The sequence below is a fragment of the Macrotis lagotis genome, chromosome 1 (genome assembly GCF_037893015.1).
Source record: "Macrotis lagotis isolate mMagLag1 chromosome 1, bilby.v1.9.chrom.fasta, whole genome shotgun sequence".
NCBI classification, from domain to species: domain Eukaryota; kingdom Metazoa; phylum Chordata; class Mammalia; order Peramelemorphia; family Peramelidae; genus Macrotis; species Macrotis lagotis.
This window is the reverse complement of record NC_133658.1, coordinates 126,766,868-126,794,097: the sequence shown is the minus strand read 5'-3', so window position 1 is coordinate 126,794,097 and position 27,230 is coordinate 126,766,868. Positions and strand designations below refer to the sequence as shown.

Below are 27,230 nucleotides of genomic sequence, written 5' to 3'. Positions count from 1 at the left end.
CTTTCTAAATGTTGATTAATATGCTAAACATTAAAATCGTAACAAAATCACAGATTCACAAAATCTCAACATAAGTTATATCATTTTCATGATTCTGGATTTTATGAAATAAAGATTTACCTGATGGTTTAGTATGCTTGAATTCTATCTTGTGTTGAGGATTCTTTCTATAAAGAAAAAAAGAACATGATAAAATCAGCTTTGCCAATTAATAATTGCTCAGAAACTAGTTAATGACATAGAAATACAAAACATCAGAATTGATAGGGACCTCAGAAGTTATGCAGTTCAACCCATACCTGAACAAGAATACTCTCTATAATATGACCTAAAATTATTCAACTACTGCTTAATGAAGTCCAATGAAGAAGAACCTTCCACATTTCAAGGCATTCCATAGTATTTTGAGACAGCTCTGTGGGGAAATTTTTTCTTTATACAAAGTCTAAATAAGTTTCTTTACAACACATAGCAATACTCATAAATTAGAGACCATTGACCATTCCGGTAGCCATCTAATATTCTATATGTAATCTAATCAGGGTATTTTGGGGAGTATCAATTAGACGCCAGACTTCTCTAAATGCAGCCATATCTCTCTTATCTCATTCTTGTGAAATTGATTCTCAGAACTCAAGTAAAAAACATTTCAGTAATATCTATTAAATTAAAGTGTCACTAGATGACTCAGTGGATAGAGCAAAGGGCCTAGAATCAGAAAGACCTGAGTTCAAATCTAGTCTCAGCACTTACTAGCTGTGTGACCCAGGGAAAGGCCCTTAAAAGAGAAGGCAGCACCCCCCCCCAAAAAAAGGCAAGAAAGTAAAATGGCGTCTGATGAGGTTTTATAAATAACTGAACAAAGAAGGGAAAGGAGAAAGGGGAAGATATGCCCAAGAATAAGAGAATTACAGAGAATTACAAGGACAGATAAGATTTTCTTAAATGAGAAATGCAAAGAAACAGAAGAAAATAATAGAATGGAAATGACAGATCTCTTCAGGAAAATTAGAGCTATCAACTGAATGCTTCATGCAAAAATGAACATGATAAAAAACATAAATAGTAGGAGCTTAATAGAAGTAGGAGAGATTACAAGATTAAAAAGAATATATAAGAAAGATCTGAACATTACTGATAACCACCATGGTATTGTTATTGATCTAAAGCCAGACACCTTGGAGAATGGAGTCAAGTGGGTCTTAGGAAGCACTGCTAGCTAACAAGAAGGCTAGTGGAAGTAATGGAAGTAGCTAACTATTAAAATTCTTAAGTGCTATACTCAATATGCCAGCAATTTGGAAACTCAGCAGTGGCCAGTGGATTGGAAAAACTACACTCATTTCATATGCTAGCAAGATTATGCCTAATAGTCTGCAAATTAGACTTCACCAATATGTGAACTGAAAATTAACTGCCAGAAGAGCAGGTTCTTTTTATTTTATTTTTAATTCAAGGTAATGGGGTTGAGTGACTTGCCCAAGATCACACAGCTAGGTAATTATTAAACATCTGAAGCCAGATTTGAACTCAAGTATTCCTGACTCCAGGGCCAGTGCTCTATCCACTGCGCCACCTCGCTGTTCCCAGCAAGTTCCTTTTAAAAGGGTCAGAGGAATGAGAAACCAAATAGTCAATATTCAATGGATTATGGAAAATGCAAAGGAATTGAGAAAAACATCTACTTCTGCTTCATCGACTACACTAAAGTCTTTAGTTGTATGGATCATCAAAAAATGTAGCAAGTTCTCAAAGAGATGGGAACATCAGATCATCTTATTTGGCCCTATGACAGCCAAGAAGCAACAGTTAGACTCAATCATGGAACAACTGATTGGAAAAGGCTGTCATCACCTTATTTAACTTATACACAGAGTGCTTCATGAAAAATGCCAGACTGAATCAAAAGCTGGAATAAAGATTGCTGGGAGGGGAAGCAAGGTGGCGCAGTGGATAGAGCACCGGCCCTGCAGTCAGGAATAGCTGAGTTCAAATCTGGCCTCAGATACTTAATAATAATTACCTAGCTGTGTGGCCTTGGGCAAGCCACTTAACCCCATTGCTTTGCAAAAAACCTAAAACTAAAAATTGCTGGGAAAAATAACAACAATCTCAAATATGGAGATGATACTACTCTGTTGGCAGAAAGTATGAGAAATTAAGAAGCCTCACGATAAGGACATAAGAGGAGAGTGGCTTGAAAATTAACATCAAAAAAACTAAGATCTTGGCAAATGATATCTTTACATTTCTTCACTGTAATAGTCTAATCATGCTATCAAAGACAAAAACAACAAAAGATGTTAGACCAGCATAAACTCTTATTATATTTTATTTTGGTTTTTTGCAAGGCAATGGGGTTAAGCATCTTCTTGATGAAGCTATGTTGGTTCCCTTTGATCATCATTTTCATTTCTAGATATTCACTTACATCTTTAATAATATATTCTAGTATTTTGCCAGGAATCAAAATCAAGATTACCAGCCAATAGTTTTTAGGCCTATTTTCTTCCCTTCACTGAAAGTCAGGATATTGTGCCTCTCAAAGAAGCAACAATCTCTAAAAACAGTTAATATAGGCATGGAATGAACTCATAAAGGGCAGCAAGACATCTCTTTCTATATCCCTACTCATCTTGGTTATCAACTTCCTATTGGTCAATTTGGTTGTCCTTTTCAATGGAAAGATTATTCTTCTTGAGAGAGAAAACAATGTAGCTTAGTGGATATATTTTGGCAATTTCCTCACTAACTGTTCACTTTAAAGATTTTTTAATTAGATTTCCAAGAATAAACAGCCTGTTTTACTTTCTCAGTAGCTTTTTAACCCTGGCTTGCCAACCATCTTTCCTTCTTTCTCTTCCATCTTTCTTCTCTTTATTATCTTTTCTGCTTTCTCCTTTGTTCCTCCTAAGTTCCATTCTTGGTTAACAGAGTATCATTTCTATTTTAAGCCATGAGATCCAGAAATTTAAATTCAACTCTCAAGGGTTTGGCACTACCTTCATTACCAAGCTGTTCATTTCTCAAATATGTCTACTTTTTGAAGCCCTTGCCTTCAAAAGGAAACATGATGAAAATACCTGTTTTGTCAAGCCCAAGGTAACTTCTCTACCATCTCCTAGATATACACACCCTGGGAAGGAATGCTAAGTCCTAAGTATTAGGGATTCAAATACAAAAGATAGTTATTGCCCTCAAGGAGTTGATACCTAGTAGAAGGAGACCCATCTCTAAATGCCATGCCCTTTCCAGAAGCAATGGAAGTTCTGACTTGGTTATTGTTCTCAAACAAGAAGTAGTGACTTGGTAGGGAAGAATCAAAAGGGTTGACAGCAAGGACATAACAGACAACTGGACCGGAAGTGAGGTATGGTCTGGAGGCAGGCTAGATAAAGTGAGCCACTACCAATCAGGACAGTAGATTCTAACTAATGCTTCCAAAGCAGAGGGAGTTAAGTCCCGGGGACTCCAAAGGTCTATATACTGGTGGGCTGGGCTAGGATTTATGCTTCCTTGACTTGTAGAGTTTGCTAATTCCACAACAGACTGAAATACAGTCTAGTGGAAGCAAGTTGAGTTGAGTTGGAGATTTTCCATATTTCACTTCAGCATTTAAAAATGAAAATACCAATTATATTTTTGACACTGATGTTTCACTGATAATGAAAAATGTTTTTTACATTCTACTTTTGAAAATATTAATGATATTTTATTCTTCCTTGTTTATGACAAAAAACTCACAAAGTAGCTGCATTTTAATAAGACAATTTACATCCTTGAAATATTTTGTAAAAGTCATCAAATAGCTCAATGAATTAAAAGCAAATTATATCAAAGATTTTAGAAATGTTTATTTGACATTCTTTGTTTAAAAGTCTGACTCCAGTACCTAAATAGTGTGGAGAGAAGTTGTTAAAAACTATTCCAGTGAAGTGCCAATATGGCACTACCAATATGAAAAGATTTCTACCAATATGAAAAGGTTTCAGGTAAAGACTAGATGATAGACTGACTATATGTCTATCCTCCAAAGATCTAATCTAAATTCAAAGTGATCAACTACTGATGGTTTAGCCACTAGGTGATGATTTTAGCAAACATGTGTATAATCCTAGATATGCTCAGAATGTCAGTACTAAGAATTATGGAATTTAAACAAAGACCAAAGTCCATTATCTTCAATTTTTTTCTTTAAAAAGTGTCTTATTGGGGGGGGGGGGGCAGAGCCAAGATGGCAACATGAAGGGATCGAGTCTTAGGAGCTCTCTGATAAAAACTCATAAACTAAGGACTCTAACTAAACTTTCGAGAGACAACCCACAAAGGAACCCAGTGAGGCAGTTCTCCTACTCAAGGTAACCTGGAAAAGAGCAGAAAGGCTCTGCTCCCTGGGGTCGGAGGGGCAGCCCGCCAGAGGGGTGGCCTGCCAGAGCAAAAGAACTTCAGCCTCCCGGAGGCAGCCCCAGGGCGCTGGGGGCCTCAGCTCACAGCAGCGGGGGAGTCTCCTGAACTGCACCCTGGGGGAGCACCTGCACAAAGTGGGGGAACAGCGGGGGACCTCTGCCAGAGTGAGCACGTGGGCACACAGACAGCAGCTTGGTCTTTCTGCAGCCCAGACCTGAAACAGAAGCAGGTGGAGCTGGTAAGCAGGAGCCCCCAGGGTATGAGCCCATTGAGCTGAGGGAGGGGAGTGAAGAGAGACTGCCAAGCCCAGGAAAAGGACTCTGGGGCTCTGACCACATTCAGATCCTAATCACAGTCTAGGCCCCCCCATAGAACAACAGGGTCCCCCCCCACCTTGGCCCCAAGGCAGAGGGGGGCGCTTATGGTCATTCACAGACCAGAAGGGAGGACAGAGCCTCACACACTGAGACCCCTGTGGGAGTGTCCCAAAAGCTCAGGAAGCACCCTAAAAAACAGGCTTAGGCTGGGAAAATGAACAAGCAAAGAAGCAAGAGGAAGACCATTGAGAAATATTTTGCAAATGAGCCCAAGAAGGATCAAAATACTCAGTCTGAAGATGAGGAAGCACAAGCTCCTGCATCTAAAGACTCCAAGAAAAACAGAAATTGGGCTCAGGCTATGATAGAGCTCAAAAAAGACTTTGAAAATCAAATGAGGGAGTTGGAAGAAAAACTGGGAAAAGAAAGGAGAGAGATGCAGGAAAAAGATGAAAATGAAGTCAGCAGCTTAGTCAAGGTAATCCAAAAAAATGCTGAAGAAAATAGCATGCTAAAAACCAGCTTAGGTCAAATGGATAAAATAGTTCAAAAAGTTACTGAGGAGAAGAATGCTTTAAAAAGCAAAATTGGCCAGATGGAAAAAGAGATAAGAAAACTCTCTGAGGAGAACAAATCCTTCAGACAAAGAATAGAATTCAGGGAGATTGATGAATTTACCAGAAACCAGGAATCAATACTTCAAAATCAAAAAAATGAAAAATTAGAAGAAAATGTGAAATATCTCATTGAAAAAACAACTGATATGGAAAACAGACTTAGGAAAGATAATTTGAAAATTATTGGAACCTGAAAGTCATGATCAGGAAAAGAGCCTGGACAGCATTTTCAAAGAATTACTACAGGAAAATTGCCCTGATATTCTAGAAGCAGAGGGCAAAATAGAAATGGAGAGAATCCACCAATCCCCCTGAGAAAAAGATCCCAAAAAACCAACCCCCAGGAATATTATAGCCAAGTTCCAGAACTCCCAAGTCAAAGAGAAAATATTACAAGCAGCCAGAAGGACACAGTTCAAATATCGTGGAGCTGCAGTCAGGATCACACAGGACTTAGCAGCAACTACATTGGAAGCTCGTAGGGCTTGGAATACAATATACCGGAAGGCAAAAGAGCTTAGAATGCAGCCAAGAATGAACTACCCAGCAAGGCTGAATGTCCTCTTCCAGGGAAAAAGATGGACTTTCAATGAACCAGGGGAATTTCAAAGGTTCCTTTTGGAATGGCCAGAGCTGAACAGTAGGTTTGATCTTCAGATACAAGACTCAGGTGAAGCATGGAGACTGGAGGAGAGGGGGGAAATATGAGGGACTTAATGAGGATGAATTGCATGTATAGAATGATGATACTGATAATATTCATATGAACCATCTCAGTTAATAGAGCAGGTAGAGGGAGCTTTTATAGTTGAAGCACAGGAGAAAGCTGAATTCAAAGAAAAAATATGGTGTAAAAATGGAGTCAATAGGAAAAAAAGGGAAATGGAATGGGAGAAAGAAAAAGGAGAGGGGGAATAGTCCAAGATATTTCACATAAGATTTTTTTTATTGCAATGTGCTATTGCAATGATATGGAAGGGGAGAGGCAAGGGGGAATGAGGGAACCTTTGCTCTCATCAGAGATGGCTAGGAGAGGAAACAGCAAATATACTCAATGGGGTATAGACAACTGGAGTAAGAAGGAGGGGGAGCAGGGGGGAAGGGGAGGGGATGTGAATAAAGGAGGAGAGGATGGACCATGGGGGGACAGTGGTCAGATATAACACATTTTCTTTTTTACTTCTTGCAAGGGGCTGGGATTTGATGGCCTGCCCAGGACCATAGGGCCAGGTGGATTCTGGGCCTAAGAGGTGGTATGGGGGCTCAGGGCTTCTTGGCCCCAGGACCAGGGATCTGTCTGCTGCGCCACTCAGTGACCCTACAGCAGAGTCAGAGTGAAGGGAGAGAGAAAATATAGTACATGGTAATGGAGAAATAAGAAAGGAGGGAGTTGCTATCAGCAATGGCAACCTTGGAAAAATATGGAATTAAGTTTTGTGATGGACTTATCATAAAGAATGTAATCCACCCAGGACAGAGTTGATGGTGTTGGAACAAAGACTGAAGCACATCTTTTGTTATTATTATTATTTGGGGGAGGGTGCAGGGCAAGTGGGGCTGAGTGGCCTGCCTGGGGCCACATAGCAGGGTGATCTTTGGGTGTCTGGGGTCAGATTCGAACCCAGGTGCTCCTGGCACAAGGGCCAATGCTCTTTCTGCCACCCAGCCACCCCTACTATTATTACTATTTTATTTTATTTTGGGTTGGTTTTTTTGGTTTTTTGGTTTTCTTCTTTTTGGTTTTTGCAGGGCAGTGGGGATCGGGTGGCTTGCATGTCACATGGCTGGGTGATTGTTGGGTTTACGAGGCTGCATATGGACTCGGGTGCTCGTGGCTCCAGGGCTGGTGCTTTGTCCATTGCACCACCTGGCCATACCTACAATTATTACTACTATTTTTTTTAATTTTAATTTTTTTTCTCTCCCCTTTACTTTTTCGTCCAAGCAAGTCTATCTATATTGATGGGAGGAGGGGTAATTTGTTTACTTGTAAACAAGTATATTTTATTAATGTAAAAAAAAACATTTGTACAAAATGAGAATAAAAAATAAATTAATAAAAAAAATAAAAAGTGTCTTATGTACTCCATAATTTTGCTATCTTTAATATTTTATTTTTCTCCTCAAGGATATGATTTCTCTCTCTCAACCATTCAATTTCAATCAACTATGTAAAGATTATCAGACTGCCTTCTGTGGGGGTAAGGGGGAGAAACTGTAAAATTTAAAACCTTACCAAAAAACCTTACAAAAAAACTACTATTTGTATATAATTGGAAAACAAATAAAATATTAATAAAAAAGAAATACCTATTTGCCTTAAGAATATGCACTGAGATCTATAAAACTTTAATTCCCCCAAAAAACTCCTCTTTCCACCTTAACTTTACAAACCTAGGACTTGAGTAAAAGTAGAATTTTTTTCTGGCATTAACAATGCTTACAGCTTCTCTGAAAACATAAACATCTGACAATTAGGTTTATTCCCCAAAATAGAAATAAGGATTTCTAAAATATGATTAAAAGCATCTTAAACTCCTTATTTACCTTCATTCTTTTCAGGTCATCACAAAGTTACTTGCAAGTGGAGGGTCATCACCAGTCTCTTCCTGAGTCATTGAAGTCCAAGTGGCAGGACAAAAGTCAAGATGACTGGCAATGGCCCAAGATGCAGTGAAATGACCTTGGCATTTCTGATGTCTAACCAAGCTCTAAGAACTTCATGATCTCTGCTTTAATTTTGATGGTCACTGGAACCAACTGTTCTCATTCACCCATTCCAATGAGTCTTCACATGTTTGAGGTAGACATCCCCCAACTCACTGCCAGACTTGAGCACTGTGGGATTGCCCTCAACCTAATTCAGCCCATCTGTTGAGATGGTTTACTAAGTTGTGGCTGCTGGGCAGGTGACAACTTCTTGGAACCGGGTGAAGATATATGCAAAAGGTGAATGAGCACCCCCATCAGAAGTGCTAGCCCTCCCTGAACACCCCACACATTAGAATATAAGGTCCTTAAGAATAAGGGCTGCCTTTTTTTCTCCATGTATTAGTATTCCCAGCACACTGTTAGCCTTATTACTAATGGACTTGATTTGTTGACTTAAAAAAACTTCCAGCTGTGCTTGACTATCTGACCTCAAACAAGACACTTAAATTATCAGGGATTTAGGTTTTCATAGTTAAAATGGGAAGGATCAGTTGAAGTCTATGTTTCTTTTCATCTCTAATCCTACAATGTATCTACTATTAGTAGTAACAGTACCTACTATTTTGTGGATAACAATCTATCTAACATAGCTGTTACCAATCAAAATTAAACTCATTCTCAAAAATAATAAATAAAAGAAGACAGTATGAATGTTACATTATCCCCACAGAATATTAAAAGACCTCAAAGAAGTTCTCAAGGACATTTGAGAGATGCTCTGTGGAAGTTTACTAAGAAGACATGGAAAAGAATCTCATAGGGTAAGAAGTATCACAGACAAGGTAAGAAGTATCACAGACAAGTGGAAGTCTACACCAAATTAGACCATATACCCATTAAAGTATAAATAATGACATCAATATTTATGATATCTGACTCAGATCATTTCAAATGAGAATCTTAAAAACAAAAGTTGAACCATTAGTATAAAAGTATAAGCAAGAGACAGCCATTTAATTTAGTGACCAGATTTCAGATAAGCCAAAGAAGAACAGAAAGAGGAGAAAGAATTATAAACCAAGTAATGAGATAACCATGAAAATACATGGGTAGAAGAAAAGAAGTAGATACAGAGAGATTTACCAATTGTGGAAACCAGATTTCAGAAAAGTGAAAGAGGAACAGAGAGTAAAAAGTAGCCAACATAGATAGTGAGATGATGTTAAATGTACATGGAGGGAAGAGGGGAATACCAAAAGTTGTCATATATGACAACATGGAGTTGGCTGATATAATCAGATACACATATAACCTACTTTTGGATTCTATCACTTCTGACAAGTTTTTATAGCTCAACTATGGTTGAGAATTACAGTGAACTCCCTACTTTGACCAAGATAAGAAAAGTAAATGATTCACTCACACATCCAAAAACTAGTAGAATTATCCTAAAAAATCAAGGAAAGAAAAAGGTTTTTTTTCATTTACTAACCAATAGCAAAAACAAGGCAAAATGGTATAATCTAGATTTATATACTGTTGCTGTTTTGAAAAATAAGTGACTTATTAACTAAAATGCCATTATTTACCCTTTCCTTTTTCTGTTTTGCTTAAAAACATACCTATTTTTTAAAAAACTTAATCATTGATCCATAAGTTAGAAACTCAAGAAATAATAATGCATGCCATTAGTGGTTAGAGATAGCCGTAACTTTAATTAGTAGAAAGAAAAGAAACTAATGCTTATGCTTCCATCTGCTTTAAGTAGGAAGACCCTGCAACCTCACCAGTTGGACAGTAAATTGTTTTTCATTGGCACACATAGCCTTCTGCAGTCCTATTTGGTTTATAGTAACTATGCATAAGTATTTGTATGCATGATGTTATACAAAGAATTATGGTTTTGTTAGACCTAACTTGATAGGAAGTTTTAAAAGTCATTCATCAAGTTTTCTGTATTGCTTTTTAAAGAAAGAAAAACTGGGATGGCTAGGTGGTGTAGTGGATAAAACACCGGCCTTGGAGTCAGGAGTACCTGGGTTCAAATCCGGTCTCAGACACTTAATAATTACCTAGTTGTGTGGCCTTGGGCAAGCCACTTAACCCCATTTGCCTTGCAAAAACTTAAAAAAAAAGAAAGAAAAACTAATTACTATTGTTTAATAAGTTATATAAATTATAAAAGCTAGAGAAAGGAGGGCAGGAAAATTATCCCAAAGTAACTTGGAATTAATATCTTGAAATCCTTTATACATCTATTCATCCCCTCTCTTTTAGGGACATTATCTACCTATAATTTTTTCCATAAATAAAATATTTGAAATATTTTTAAAAACAAAGATGTAGAGACTCTTCAAAAAAATCCATTAAGTTGGCATTTTGTCAACCCTGGCCATTAACAACATGGGATAGTGTGGTTATTCCATAACCATAAAATTCCATAGTCACAGAAAAGATCAAGAGTGGAATGACAAGCAGTATCAAAACCTCATTTGGGCACTGTCCTGGAGATCAACTCATTTGGAGGAGCGATACATGCAAAGGGGATTGTATTGAGAAAAGTTAGTATGGAAGTCAAGAAACCCAATTCTGCCACCAGGAAGTATATATAAAAGAGCAAGGAATTAAGAACTGAATTTAAAAAAAACCTCTGACTTTGTTCTCAATAAAGGCTGCTTGAACTTTATTGAGAAAAACAATAAAGTTTTGTATGCTGGAATTGGTCTGAAAGCTCATACTGTTGATGAGTCCACTTTAAAGTTATCAAAGTAGCAAACACTTCTCCTCTGGGCTTGTACAAAGCTAAGACAGAAATACTAAGATCACAAAAATTTTATGATGCCTGTGTTATAGTAAAAAACTTTCATGTAGCAAAACAAACAAAAATACCCACTTCATTTGTAAGCTCTCTGATTCTCTGTGTACAAACATTATTCTCAAAACAGCACTTGGTGAGATGAATGAAAATCCCAAGAGGCAAAGTTTCTGAGAAATTAATAATCAATTTTTTCATTAGGTTAGCCAGTAAACAATAAATTGGGGTAGTTAGGTGATGCAGTGGACAGACTACTGGCCTTGAGGTCAGAAGGAGGGGAGTTCAAATCCAGCCTCAGACCCTTGACTCTTACTAGCTGTGTAACCTAGGGCAAGTCACTTAATCCTGATTGCCTGGCAACCAGTGCCATCTATAGTCTCCTGATTAAAATCTAGCCACTGAACCCAGATGGCTCTGGAGGAGCAAGTGAGGTTGATAACTTAGCACAGTACCCCCTCACTTATATCCAATTCATGTGCTTGTCATGGCATCACCACCCCACCCCCCATTATCATGATCTTTTTCAAGAACAAAGGACAAAAATCATCATCAATCAATAACTTAATGGTGAGTGATTTCTCTCAGTAACCAAACACACCAAAGGAGATTCTTAAAAAAACTTATTTTTTTTAGGTTTTTGCAAGGCAAATGGGGTTAAGTGGCTTGCCCAAGGCCACACAGCTAGGTAATTATTAAGTGTCTGAGACCGGATTTGAACCCAGGTACTCCTGACTCCAAGGCCGGTGCTTTATCCACTACACCACCCAGCCACCCCTAAAAACTTAACTTATTTTTGAAGGGAACTTCCCTGACAAGTGAAAATCAACTCTGACTGGCTGGACATTCAATGAGGAGGTGGGTTAAAAGTCTTTAGCTCCTCCAGCTGAGCAAATGGCTAGACCATTCAGTTGCTTCAAGCTATCCATCTAATGGAAGGCATCAAGGACAGGGACTAACTTTGGGAAAGGCTGGCCCAGTCTGGATTCTACTTATACTCTTTCTAGGTCTCCCCTGGGAAGACTGCCCTTGGTTGATTGGAGCTAATCTCATCAGTCCAGTCTACCCTACACAGGCTGACTGACCTTTTTCTGAGTTGAGGTTTAACAGAAATAAAAGAAAAAAGATGGATCACAAATGAATAATTATTGACATAACAGTATAACATTAATTTATTTCACAAATTTACTGGGGAATCTACTTGTGTTTGTGGTTGGAAAGTTAAGCCTGGAATCTGTTTTCCAAATACTGAGATGTCCATCTATGTGAATTCAAGAATTAGTCTGACAAAATGATTCCTTTTAAAAATTTAAGTTTTTAGGTGCACATTCAACTATATCTCATAAAGTTTCTGCATTACAAATAAAGTCCCGAGTACCACAAATATCTTTTAAGTGGAAAAGAAATCAATTTAAAATACATTTAGTAAAGTTAAAGCAGACATAGAAAATTCAGTCATTTCAAACTGAAAGAAAAGTGGCCAACACAGTTTAAGGTAATGTTAAGCTTTATTGATTAGTCATTTCAATCATGTTTGTCTCTTCAAGACCTCATTTGACAAAAATAATGGAGTGGTTTTTCATTCCCTTCTCCACTTCATTTTATAGATGAGGAAATTGAGGCAAACAAGGTTAAGTGACTTGGCCATGATCACACAGCTAGGAAGTGTTTGAGGCCACATGTGAACTCACTCAAGAAGTTGAGTCTTCCTGACTCCAGGTCCCATACTCTATCCACTATACCACCTAGATAGCTGCCCCTTCTTTAAGCTTACATTAAACTTATAAGGGTCAAAATTAAATTAAATTAAAGACACATGATTTGGGCAGTTAGGTAGCACAGTGGATAGAGCCCCTGGCCCTGGAGTCAGGAGGATCTGAGTTCACATCTGACCTCAGACACTTAATACTTACCTAGTTATGTGATCCTGGGCAAGTCACTTAACCCCACAGCCCCACCAAAAAAAAAACAAAACACATGACGAACAGCCAAGTAAGAGGAACACATTCTAGAAAGAGTAGACATTAACCTGCCAATTCTTCCCCCAAAATCTGAATATTACTTTCATCTTCCTATTTTAAAATTACAGTATTAGAATTAACGAGTACATCATGAGTTCATCCCCTTAATAATGAACCTAGATCATACTGATCATCTAAGATGATTGTGGAGGCAGCATAGCACAGCAGAAATGGGGGCTGAGGAGTATTGAACTTGGAATCAAGGGATCTGATGCAGTCCCCAGTACCACTACTTATGACCTGTGTGACTTTAAGCAAGACCCCCAACCTCTCTTGAAGTCAGTTTCTTTATCTGCAAAAGGAGGGAGCTGAATGACATGACCTCCAAGGTTTCTTTCAGCTCTATGATTCTATGCTATGTTGAAAGAGTTTTATGGATAGAGATTAAATATCCTTGCTTGACAACTATGAAATCACCTTAATAAGAAAGTCACAGGTTGTAATATTTTTTAGCCAAAAGACATGAATACAGATATTATATATGTTTATACTAAAAAAATTAATATATGTTATCTCTATCCAAAACTTTTAATGTCCTAACCATATGAACTAGGTGGCCCAATGGATTAGAGCATTGGACTTGCTATCAGGAACACTCACCCTCATGAGTTCAACTCTGGCCTCAGACACGTCCTAGCTGAGTGACCTTGGGCAAGTCATTTAACCCTGTATGCCTCAGTTTCCTCATCTGTAAGAGAGGAGGAGGAAATGGCAAAACACTCCAGTGTCTTTGCCAAGTAAACCCCAAATGGGATCACAGAAAGATGGATATGTATGAAAAACAACTGAACAACAACAAACTGAAACCATGAGTGCAGAAAGAAAAAAAAGGTAGAATCTATAAAGATCCCCTATTACTCTATAGATGTCTTTGCAAAAATGAATATTACTCTCAGCTATTTAAAGATACCTACCTATAACAAGAAGTTCCATAGGGGCATTCAGGTCTGTTGTCATCCTCATCTTGATTCATAATTTCTGTATCTCTATAATCCTCATCACCAGGGTGGCTGAATTGCTGAAAATGGATAGGGTTTTTCCTATGAATTCAATAAATACATTGTTATTAACATGAATTAGAATAACCTGTAACATTTTTAATTCAAATAATGAGTCTGGAAACCCCAACATCATGGACAACTCATTTTTAAAAGAAGGTTCCACTTTATGCCATTTAGTCAGTGCAGATCCATAGATCATTACATTCAGTGGCTCAAGAAATTATTGATATTTTTTAAACTGGTTTTTCTTTACAAATTTATATTCTTCATTAGATAGGTGGCCTTATGAAGATGAAATTTTCAAATGTAGCTAGTCTTTCTGAACTTTTAGACTTACTAATAAGATATCTTCCACTAAAATCCTACTCTGATGCCATATTATGTCAAGGAAGTTAACACTAGGTTCTCAAAGACTATGTCAACAGAGTTCAACCTCAATCAGGTTCAAAACTGAAAAGATTCAAGTTCACAATATATTTAGTTTAGGCATCTGTGATAGACTATGTCATGAGAGAGTCAGTGTAGCTAAGCAGCAATTTATCAGCATTTGGATGGATTTGTGATTTATAGCACTCAAATCACTAATGATTTCAACGTTCTACTACACAAGACTTTAAGATCCCACTTTTTTGTGTGCAGCTGTTATATATATGTCCCACAAATTTTTTTCAGTTTTAAGTTTAAATACCTTTAATAGCTTAAGCCAGAATTAAAACTTTTGGCACAGTTCATATTTTCTGTCTTTTCCCCAAGCTACCGCCCCCACATAAGCTCCTGTAGGGAAGAGACTTCATCAATTTTATCTCTTTATTTCCAGTGCTTGGCAGTTGTTAGCAATCTAATAAATGTTTGCTTAATTAAAAATGGAAGTCATCTATGACCATAAGAAATAATACAATAAAAACCAAGTTACTTTGGTTTGGTAAGTCTTCAGTAGAAATTCTGGCAGTTCAAATCAACAACAAAATTTATATTTTCATACCTTTTAAAAAATGAATTCCACTGAAAATTAGGCAATAAGTATACAAATGATAAATTTACTGGATGACAATTTTAAAAGACTTTTTTAAATAATCACTGAAAAAAGAAAACTATCAATAAAATCAAAAGCACAAAATCCAAAAATATTCTGGTATTAATTCAAGATTGCAAATTTGCTGATAAAACTTAAGCATACCAGAGAATACAATAACATTTTAAAATGGTTGATAATGTTTTATTTGTTGATAATATTAAGGATTTTTTTTTGGAAAAACTGAATACTCTATTCAAAAGGTAAAAAAAGGAAAATGGAACACATTTTTCCTGTTGTAAGGAGTAAAGCGTTTTTTGTTTGTTTTTTAATAAGTGAATTTATGACAACAATGTAAACTCAATATTTATTGAATAAAATAGAATTTTATTTCTTGAAAGTGAGAGTTTAGAAATAGAATAGTTGGATAATAATTATCAACTTGTAGTTAAAACTGAAAAGTTGAAGGTCAAGATAAAAAAATACAGGGTGTTTGTGGCTTCTATCTTGATTGATTTTATTCTAAAGAAAAGTTCACTATTGAAATAAGAACATGGATAAGACCAAATGAATGTATTTCTTTGTGTGTGAATTATTGAGAAAAAATTTTAAGTTGAAAATTTCAAAAAAAGTCAATTTAATCTCTTAGAATGAAGTATTTTGTGAAAAGAGAGTGTATATATATATATATATATATACATATTCTTAGGAGGGAGAAGGGAATAAGTATTTCTATAGCATCTACTCCATGCCAAATGGAGCTAAGCTTTTACAAATGGCATCTCATTTGATAGCATACATATATTTCATGGAACATTCTTATGCCTGAATCTAGCTATTTCCCCTCCAAGAGAATACAATGTATTCTAATAAGAATAGGCTCAGGTGATGAATTAGTATGCATGTGTTCAGTTCTGTGGCAGCAAATAGAAAAGTAAAGCAGGTTCTACTCTAAGGGGGAGGTTTCATAGGAAAGATTTCTGGTATAGTCAGATGGAAAGATTTCATGGTACTCAGGGTATAGCAACCGAGCAGATGATAACACTCTTTATGACATTTCCATTGATAAAACTGTAACAGTTTCTGATGCTGAGTCATATGAGCATGCCCAGGACTTGGTGGCAAGGACTTTCTCTTCTGCAGAAGCAGATACCCGGGGCAGTCTCCCAAGATGGTAGCTACCAGAGCTGGGCTGGAAGGGTTGCTATTCCCAGTGCTACTCAGTTCAAGGTCCAGGGCTGTCCCTTTCAGAGGATGAGGGGTGAGATGATGATCAAGGGAGTGATAGTGGTTTAATTTGGCAGAGGCAGTTGGTGAGAGAGTGGGTAGAGAGCTAGTCCTGGAAACACAAAGATCTAGTTCAAATCTGGTTTCAGATACCTGTGGGACCCTGAGCAAGTCACTTACCCTCTATTACCCTCAAATGCCTCAATATAAAATGGGAATAATAATGTTCCTATCTGGCATGGTTATTTTGAGAATCAAATGAAATAATATTTGCAAAAAGCATTTAATAAAGTATTTGTTACCTGGTAGATACAATATAAATGCTTATTTCCTTCTCCTCCTCTAGAGGAATAAAAGTTGACGTTTCATCTAATACAGAGTAATCCTGAATCCTTGAAAGCTATTATTAAGCACAAGTTCCAGCATCTTCTAGTCACTTCCTACAAGCTTTACCAGTAAGAATCTCCTTTTTTTCCCCCTCTCCCATTTCCTAGTCTCATACCTAGTGCTGCTGCTGACCCCTGCTGTAAAGAATGAAATGTACATGTGTAAGGGAATGACAAGTTCACTCATTTTTCTAAATGAGAAATTAGACTTCTTTTTAAAAATTGTTTGAGCTTTTAAAAATTTCCCTTTGTTAAAATGGAAGGAACGATTGGATTCAATTATCAAGATCTTTTCAACTCAGAGAAATTATGATTGATGACATCTGAGTTTGGCTTTAAAAAATAATTAAATTTAATGTGTTAACCTCCAGAGTTTGATCTCAAGAACAAAACAGAATAAGATTAACATACACATTTATTAATATTTCTCTAAATTCATTGAGGCATATGTAGGGTCCCAACTAAAAAACTAGAACCCCAAAAAATGGAGTTTGGGAGAGAGTGGCTTATTCCACTATTAGAAAGTGGAATCTGGAAAAGTTTCTGGCTTTATCCATCAAGGGAGCAGTGCTCGATTCAGGATAGAACAAGATATCAAACAGGAGGTATGTCTTGGAGGATATGCCAGGAGGAATGACTAATCTCAACCTGGGATCTTAGTACTTTTTTGGTTATGGTAAAACTTCCACAAAGTCTGTGAATCTTACCGCTCTAGGATGTCAGGACTACCCACTGACTGTTGATACTGTCAGTAGTCACATTTGTTTTTAGAGGTTAACATGACATACCATATATAGAGAGTCCTTTTATTTAGAAATAATGCTTATGGAGAAAAAGGAAGCTGGAGTTAATATGTCTTAGTGAAAAATGTAGTGAATGGTCAGTATGCAACAGTAGAAAAAATATTGTACCAATATTTCACACTGTACAAGATAAACTCCGAATACATGAATCAAACAAAAAGGATATTATCTTAAACAAAGAAAAAAAATAAGACACAAATTATTTTTCAGATCTATAGGTAGGGGAGAAGATCATGTAAAATGAGGGACAGAAAGGACCAAAGAAGAAAAAATTTGATAATTTTAATTATAAAATCTGAAGGATTTTTTGCATAATCAAAATCAGTATAATTAAAATTATAAGTCAACTAGGTTTCCTTGTTACGAGATTCACAATCAGACTATTTAAGTAATTAATTCAAATTAATAAGAACAAAAGTCATTCTTTTTGGGAGGGGGAATGGGGTTAAGTGACTTGCCCAATTAACATAGCTAATAAGTATCAAGTATCTGAGGCTACATTTGAATTCAGGTCCTCCCAACTCCAGGGCCAGTTCTCTATCCAATGTTGTTGTCGTTGTCATCCTTTATTCTCAAAGAAGACCATGACATCAGGGAGGTGATGCCATACAAGCACATGAATTAGATTTAAGAGAGGAAGTGCTGTGCCTCACTTTCTCCTCTGGAGTCATCTGGGTCCAGTGGCCAGATAGGAATCAGGAGACTGGAGATGACCCTGAACTTGAGTCAATCAGGATTAAGTGACTTGCCCAGAGTCCCACAGCTAGTGTCTGAGACTGAGTTAGAACTCAAGTCCTCCTGACTTCTGGGTCAGTTCTTTAACCACTGCTCCTTGAATGATATAAGGACACATAAACAACTAAACTAATAGTAGGGGACCTCAATTCCCTCTCTTAGAACTAGATAAATCTAACTACAAAATAAACAAGAAGGTAGTTAAGAAGGTGAATAAAATCTTAGAAAACTTAAATATGACAGACCTATGGAGAAAACTGAATGGGGATAGAAAAGAATATACATTTTTTTCTGCAATATAAGGCACCTATACCAAAACTGACCATGTACTAGGGCATTAAAAACTTTACAATCAAATGCAGAAAGGCAGAAATAATAACTGCATACTTTTCAAATCATGATGCAATAAACATTATATGTAATTAAAGGGCATGAAAAGATAAAACAAAAATTAATTGGGAACACAATAACTTAATTTTAAAGAACAAGTGAAACAAACAACAAATCATAGAAATAATCATTTCATCCAAGAAAATGATAACAATTAAACATCATACCAAAATTCATGGGAGGCAGTCAAAGCAGTTTTTAGGGGAAATTTTTATATATCTCTAAATGCTCATATGAATAAAATAGAGAAAGAGGAGAGCAGTGAATTGAGTATACAACTAAAAAAGTTAGAAAAAGAGCAAATTAAAGATCCCCAATTACATACCAAATTAGAAATTTGAAAATCAAAGTAGATTAATAAAATTGAGAGCAAGAAAACTACTTATCTAATAAATAAAACTAAAGAGTTAGTTTTTTAAAAAATAAAGTAAAATAAATAAACCTGAAATCTATCCAATGTGCCACCTAGCTGAAGCCATTCTTCAATATATAAATGATCAAAGGATTTGAATAGGTAATTTTCAAAAGAAGACATCCTTATCTAAATCATTTTATTAGAGAAATATAAATGGAATTCTGAGCTTTCATTCATAGAAAAGATTATCAATACTACCACTTCAGCTAACACTTCAAGGGTTGAGTTTTGTTAAACTGTTTCACTATCTATCAAGCCTGAATGCTCTGAAGGATCACTCAGTCTTAAATACCTGTCTGATATTGCCCAACACAGTTGTCCCTTCTCATCCGACCCCTATTTAGTACATATTATTGAAAAGACTGTTGAAAAGATTTTGGTCTACAAACTAGATACTGGTAAATATTTTTCAGGAAGAATATTTGAATAGCACACTTATGAAAATAAGTTTTAAAACTAGTTGCAAATTAGAATGTATTAAAGCTAAATCTGTTAACATCAAGCATGGGCAAATTATTTAAGCTCTTTGAAAGAACTGAAAAGAAGTATTTGCCTAGAGACTTCTTTTGATCATGTGGACTTTGAATTGAAAATGGAGAATGACAAAGCAGGAGATCTAACTACATTTGGCTACTGTAGAAGACACTGGAAATAACCCAGATAGGAATCCAAGAGCAAAGACAGCAAGTCATTTATAAAAGAAAAGCATAAGCAATGATGAATGCATTATCAAAGACAATAAATACAGGGAAATAGAAACTTTAAGTAGTCAAAGGACTCATGTCTGCACTATAGTGATGGAAGAAGAGTATACTAGCTTTTTCTTTTTTCACTTTAAACTCTGACTAGGTGACATTATCAGGTCTCAAGGGTTTAATTATCAACTTATGATCTTCAGTCCATTACCACCTACTGCCTTCTGGCCATTTTGAATTGAATGCTCCATAAGCATCTCAACTCAACATGTCTAAAACAACTCATTATTTCTCCCCCCAAACCCACCACTCTTCCAAACTTCCTATTAAAAGCACCACTGTCCTGCCCATCATTCAGGTTCCCAATGGCAGTGTTATCACCGGTTCTTCTGACATTCATTCACAAATCTTGTCAGGTGGATCTTCACATTTCTCCCACATGCCTCCTCTTCCTGCACACAGCACCATCTTAATTCAGACCCTCCTTACCCCTCACTCAGACTCCTACAAAGCCTTCTACTTGGTCTCATATCTCCCCATTTCAATCTATCCTCAAGCACACAGTGATTTTCCTAAAGTGCAGTTGTGACCATGTCATTCCTTATAATCCCCACTCAATGAATTCCACTGCTATCACCTTTAGGATCAAACAGAAACTCCTTTTTCCCCAAATCAACCCATCCTACATTTCCAGAATAAAACTTCCCTTCATTCCCTCTACAATCCAACCATATTGGCTATGATGAACAATATGCAACCCCTTTCTTCTTTCTTTCTTTCCTTCCCTCCCTCCCTCCTTCCTTTCTTCCTTCCTTCCTGAAACTCTGAGGGTCTTCCCTTCCCAGTTTGATTTTTTTTAACAAGGTAAAGGTGGCAATTCTTTTTCTCATCTTTTTCTTACCTAACCTTAAAGGTCACTGTCTCCCACTGTGGTCCTAATCCAATCTGACCTCTGGACTCAGTGAAGAGGAGGAGTGAGGCTGTGAGGCTGGTGATTCTGCACCCCACCCCCAACAGCATAGCCTCCCTTATGTCATGGCCCTCTCTTAGCCACCTCCTGAATTCTCTGGCTCCTAGCCTGCCTCTCTTAGAATCTTCCCCATCAGCTCAGGAGACACCTTCTATAAGAGGGGTTTTTTTGTCTTTGTATTCTCAACAACCAGGACAAGATGGCACATAGAAAGTGTAATAGCTGGTTTGAAGATTTATGAATGGAAATAGAAGCAGTTAACAAATTATAAAAAAAATGAACCACATTTCCTTTTTAATGTCATAGAGATCTGCAAAATATTGCTTTCTTATTTTTAACGTTAAAAAAGACACAAAAACCAAATAGACTGAACAGAAGACTAGAATCCAAATAAAAGCATCATCATCTTTTCAACTCTATTAGGTTTTAGCACCATAAAGTATACTACAGGTAGGTAGGAATGATAAAACAACATAAAGAAAAGCAGATCAGATTGTAGAAAACTACAAAGAATGACAAGCACTTATTAAGCACCTGCTGGGTTGTCAAGAACTGTGTTCTACAAATATGAATCTCTCAAAGTGCTAAGGATAAAATGTATATCAACAAGTCTATGCAGAATATCTACAAAATAAATACAACATAACTTTAGGAGTTGGTGAGAGAGAAGATGAGGAAAGACTTCACAGAGAAGGTAATAATGAGCTGAGGTATAAAGGAAATGGGGGATTCAAAAGGCTGAGGTGGGAGAGCCTAGGATCTGGGCAATGTGAAGAAAGGAGATGGACAGCTGTGCAGGAGGAAGAAGATCAGTTTGGCTGGACAAGCAAGTGATGTTTAATAAAGCTGAAAAGATGGGTTGAGCCAGGCTGTGTTTATTATAAATGCAACAGAGCCTATGGAGTTTACTGGGGAGGGAAGAAAAATTCCTTTGGCAGCTTGAGCATAGATTGGAGAATTGTAAAATGAGACAGAATATCATTTAAGAATCTACCGGGGCAGAGCCAAGATGGCGACAAGAGAGGAACATCTCTTAGGCATGCTCTCATAAAACTTATAAACTAAGGATTCTAACTAAATTTTTGAGAGACAGAATCTACAGAGGGACCCAGTGAGGCAGTTCTACTGAAGGTAACCTGGAAAAGAGCAGAAAGGCTCTGCTTCCTAGGGTTGGAGGGGCGGCCCACCAGAGCAAAAGAACTTCAGCCTCCTGGAGGCAGGCCCAGGGCGCTGGGAGCCGCAGCTTGGGGGGGGGGGGGGGGGTTCCTGACCTATGCCCCAGGGAGCAACGGGCACAACTTGGGGGAAGAGCAGGGGGACCTCTAACAGAGTGAGCACGTGAAGCCCAGCCCTCAGGGCACACAGCAAGTGGTCTTGCTGCAGCCCAGGAAACAGAAGCATGTGGAGCCGGTAAGCAGGAGCCCCCAGGGCATGAGCCCATTGAATCTAGGGAGGGGAGTTAAGAGAGAGACTGCAGTCCTCTGCCCCTGAACAAGACGCTAGGGTTCTGACCACATTCAGATCCTGATGGCAGTCTATGCCCCCCATAGAACACCAGGGCCCCCCCACCTCAGCCCTGTGGCAGAGGGGGGGCACATATGGTCATTCACAGACCAGGAGGGAGGACAGAGCTTCACACACTGAGACCCTTGTGGGAGTGTGCCAAAAGCTCAGGAAGAACCGCAAAAACAGGCTTAGGCTGGGAAAATGAGCAAGCAGAGAAAAAAGAGGAACACCATTGAGAAATATTTTGCCTGTGAGCCCAAGAAGGATCAAAACACTGAAAATGAGGAAGCACAAGCTCCTGTATCTAAAGACTCCAAGAAAAAAAACAGAAATTGGGCTCAGGCTATGACAGAGCTCAAAAAAGACTTTGAAAATCAAATGAGGGAGATAGAACAAAAACTGGGAAAAGAAATGAAAGAGATGCAGGAAAAACATGAAAATGAAGTCAGCAGCTTAGTCAAGGAAATCCAAAAAAATGCTTAAGAAATGCTAAAAACCAGCTTAGGTCAAATGGATAAAACAGTTCAAAAAGTTATTGAGGAGAAGAATAGTTTAAAAAGCAGAATTGTCCAGATGGAAAAAGAGATAAGAAAGCTCTCTGAGGAAAACAAATCCTTCAGACAAAGAATAGAACTCAGGGAGTTGATGAATTTACGAGAAATCAGAACTCAATACTTCAAAACCAAAAGAATGAAAAATTAGAAGAAATATCTCATTGAAAAAACAACTAATATGGAAAACAGACTTAGGAAAGATAATCTAAAAATTATTGGAATACCTGTAAGTCATGATCAGGAAAAGAGCCTTGACATCATTTTCAAAGAATTACTACAGAAAAATTGCCCTGATATCCTAGAAGCAGAGGGCAAAATAGAAATGGGGAGAATCCACAGATCTCCCTGAGAAAGAGATTCCAAAAAACCAACCCCCAAGAATATTATAGCCAAGTTCCAGAACTCCCAAGTCAAAGAGAAAATATTACAAGCAGCCAGAAGGACACCATTCAAATCCTGTGGAGCTGCAATCAGGATCTCACAGGACTTAGCAACAAGTACATTAAAAGCTCATAGGGCTTGGAATATAATATACCAGAAGGCAAAAGAGCTTAGAATGCAACCAAGAATCAACTACCCAGCAAAACTGAATGTCCTCTTCCAGGGAAAAAGATGGACTTTCAATGAACCAGGGGGATTTCAAATGTTCCTGTTGGAATGACCAGAGCTGAACAGAAGGTTTGATCTTCAAATACAGGACTCAGGTGAAGCACAGAGAGTAGAGAAGAAGGGGAAAATGTGAGGGACTTAATGATGATGAATTGCATGCATTCCTGTATAGAAAAAATGATACTGATAATACTCACATGAACCTTCTCAATTAACAGAGCAGGTAGAAGGAGCTTTTATAGATGAAACACAGGAGAAAACTGAACTTGAAGATATATTGTGGTGTAAAAATGAAGTCAATAGATAAAAGAGAAATGGAATGGGAGAAAGAAAAAGGAGAGGAGGAATAGACTAAGATATTTCATATAATAAGATTTTCCTTTATTACAATGAGCTATTGCAATTATATGGAAGAGGGGAAGGCAAGGGGGAATGAGGGAATCTTCTCTCTCATCAGAGGTGGCTAGGAGAGGAAACAGTATATATACTCAATGGGGTATAAACATCTGGAGTAAGAAGGAGAGAAGGGGGACAAGGGGAAGGGGTGGGGATGTGAATGAAGGAGGAGAGGATGGACCATGGTGGGAGAGTGGTCAGATATAACACACTTTCTTTTTTACTTCTTGCAAGGGGCTGGGATTGGATGGCCTGTCCGGGACCATAGGGCCAGGTGGATGCTGGGCCTAAGGGGTGGTATGGGGGCTCAGGGCCTCTTGGCCCCAGGGCCAGGGATCTGTCTGCTGCACCACTCAGCTACCCTACAGCAGAGTCAGAGTGAAAGGAGAGAGAAAATATAGTACATGGTAGTGGAGAAAAACGAATGGAGGGAGTTGTGATCAGCAATGGCAATGGTGGAAAAATATGGAAGTAACTTTTGTGATGAACTTATCATAAAAAAAATGTGATCCACCTGCGACAGAGTTGGTGGTGTTGGAACACAGACTGAAGCACATTTTTTGTTATTATTATTTGGGAGGGGGGTGCAGGGCAAATGGGGCTGGGTTGGCCTGCCTAGGGCCACACAGCAGGGTGACCATTGGGTGTCTGAGGCCATATTTGGACCCAGGTGCTCTGGGCTCAAGAGCCAGTGCTCTGTCCACCACCCAGACACCCCTAATACTATTTCTATTTTATTATATTTTGGATCTTTTTTTTTCTTTTTTTGGTTTTTGCAGGGCAGTGGGTTGGGGTGGCTTGCACATCACATGGCTGGGTGATTGTTGAGTGTACAGGGCCAGATGTGGGCTCGGGTGCTCCTGGCTCCAGGGCTGGTGCTCCGTCCATTGCACCACCTGGCCATACCTACAATTACTATTATTTTTTTCTTTTTCATTTCAATTTTTTTCTCTCCCCTTTATCGCTCAAGCAAGTCTATATTTTTGGGGGAAGGGGGTATTTTGTTTACTCTTAAACAAGAATATTTTATTAATGTATAAAAAATTATTTGTATAAAATGAGAATAAATAAATATTAAAGACAAAAAAGAATTTACGGCATCATCCATGCAAGAAATGATGAAGAACTAGGCTAAGTTGGTTGCCATGTGAGTAAAAATAGTTATTTTTTAAGAAGTCTCACTACTGTATAAAAAGGTCAAAGGTAACATATACCTAGGCTTATTCAAATTATTTTGTTAAATTTCATTGCTAGGCTATTTTCAGTATTTCCCTATGGGTTATATACTGTATCAACAAGTATCATTATTGCATTGTATTAATAAGTATGAATAAATATCCTGCCTACCCCCAAACTACAAAATCCTATAAGTTTTTTTTAACATCACTTACAATCTATCACTTACTTAATCTATTAAAGTGGAATAAAACCTTTACAAGATTTTGCTTTTTCAAAACTGAAGCACCACTTTATAACCCAGTGTGTCAAATCATGTCTTTTTCATATTTTAGGGCATATGTTTTGACCCCTAATACATATCCCTAAAGTAACAAGACTGGTAATATACAGAGTTTCTTTATATGCAATCCCTTTTTACCTGTAGCAACTTGCTCCATAAATGCAAGGTGTTCTCCTGGAATGATTTTCCTCAGAATCTTGTGGAATATCTATGCTTTTAGTTGAATTCAAAGTTTCAGGGTCAGAGTTCAGTTCTGGGTCAGGTCCTTGGTTCTTATTCTGGAGTAAGCTTTCATGGTGACTCTTGGGATTCCCAGAATATTCCACAGACACATCTTTTTCATATTCATCCATCTTATTTCCTTTGCTCCTAGGAGATGCTCTATATTCACAGTCCTCATCATAGAGATTTTCATCAATTTGCTTTCCTGGGATTTCAGATCTTTCAGATTTAGTCTTAGACATCTCTGTTTTACTTCCACCTATTACAACAGATGATCCACTAACTTCCTATAAAACAAACCAAAAATAAATTACAACATATCATTATTACTATCAGAACCTTAAAATTACAGGATCCATTTTGTTTACTCTCTATTGCACTTCCTTCCAATTGCATTTCCCAAAATTTAGAGAGATGCCTGGGAACACCAGACAGTTAAATGATTTGCCCAGGTCATATTGCTAGGATATGACTTCTAAATTGAAAAGATGAGACCTCAAAAGTTGAAATTTCAAATTTCTTTTCTTTGTGAATACAAAAATTGTTCATAATACAAAAGAACATTTTTTTATTGCAGCTATTCTCTACTTCAAAGAATTTATGATATCAATGCCTTGGATACAAATTCCCTCCAGATAAAAAACCACCCATGTTTTCTTATTCTATTTGTCTCTTATCAGTCAGTCAAAAAGCATTTATTAGACAATACTATGTGCCAGACCCTGTGCTAGGCTCTGGGAATACAAATAGAGGGAGAAAACAGCCCAGGAATCAAAGGATTCCAAAAACAGATGAAGAGGGATTCCTGATTGGGAATCTTCAGCGAAGCTACTCATCTGTGGTTACCTCTTTCCCTAATTATTCTATATGCTGCTTCTACTGCACAATTCTTCCTTGGCAACATGATCCACCTTATTCTAGTTATGCATATACATTGTTCTCCGGGTGTCCCACAAATTCATTTCATCAAAGACTGTGGTAGAACATGACTCTATGTCATAGAGCATCACTGGAGGAGTTCTGGTACTAAAAAAGACCTTTGTTCAAGAAGTTTTGGATCCTTAGAGATATTGATTAAGTTCCCAAAGGCAGTCTTTCTTGCTCTCTTTCTCATATTAAATTTTGAACCAGATTCACTGCCCAACTATATTGTCTGACAGGTGTCTATAGCTAATGACAGACTTGAGCTATCTGGTGCCCACTCAACTATACACCATAATTTAGACACCAGCATTCTTTATCCACTTGGCTGTTCCCAGGAGAGTAGTTAGTTTAGATTCTTGAGCAAGTCTAATTTAGTAGGCTCAGTTAGATGTTGGTTTTCAGTGCAATGGTCATAGAATCTCAAATGCAAATGGAAGCATCTGAAGGCCCTCTGAATCTAGAATTCCTCTTCCATTTGGACTCTGGGCTAGACTTCCTCAGTAGTGGAAACACTTTTGCTGAACATTATCTCCCTACTTTGTATCTCACTTAATATTAATAATCAATGAATAAAAACTTTTTTTGTTTCTTAAAGGAATCTTTTGTAATTTTTGACAAATGACTGAGGGATATCTTGTTGAAAGAAGGGTAGAATTTTGCTCTATACCAAGGATAATTTCAGGGTAGAATTTTTCTCTATACCAAACTGAATACTTCTTTTGTAGTCAAAAAACAAAAAGCAAAGTGGGAATTTATACTATCTAGAAATTTTAGCAAATACATGACTGAAACAATCAAACTATAAATACTTTTGTTTCATATTGACATGGCCATGCAATACTATATGCTTCCTAAATAGAACACCTATGGAAGAAAAGGAAAAATTAGATTTTCTTAAAAATTACCTTTGTTGAACTGGTAGAGTCTTCCTGGTCAGTAACCCTGAACTCTTCCCTTGGATCTTGTTCTACTTCAATATTTTCTGAATTTTCTGAGGAAACCAACCTTTTTTTTTCTTTTTGATGGTTTTGGATACTTGCAGATTCTTCCTTTCGTTATTCCATTATCTTAAAAAATAAATTATACACTATACACTTTAC

The 27,230-nt window shown here is 37.4% G+C and overlaps 1 protein-coding gene across 1 annotated transcript in view; it reads right to left on the bottom strand.

Moving 5' to 3' along the window:
- APLF (aprataxin and PNKP like factor) overlaps positions 1-27,230 on the bottom strand; it is a 63,552-nt gene that overhangs the window by 9,391 nt on the left and 26,931 nt on the right. Inside the window, 5 exon segments of the mRNA XM_074207610.1 lie at positions 121-167; positions 13,741-13,866; positions 25,123-25,493; positions 27,036-27,149; positions 27,151-27,197. Coding sequence (XP_074063711.1) covers positions 121-167; positions 13,741-13,866; positions 25,123-25,493; positions 27,036-27,149; positions 27,151-27,197 — 705 coding nt within the window.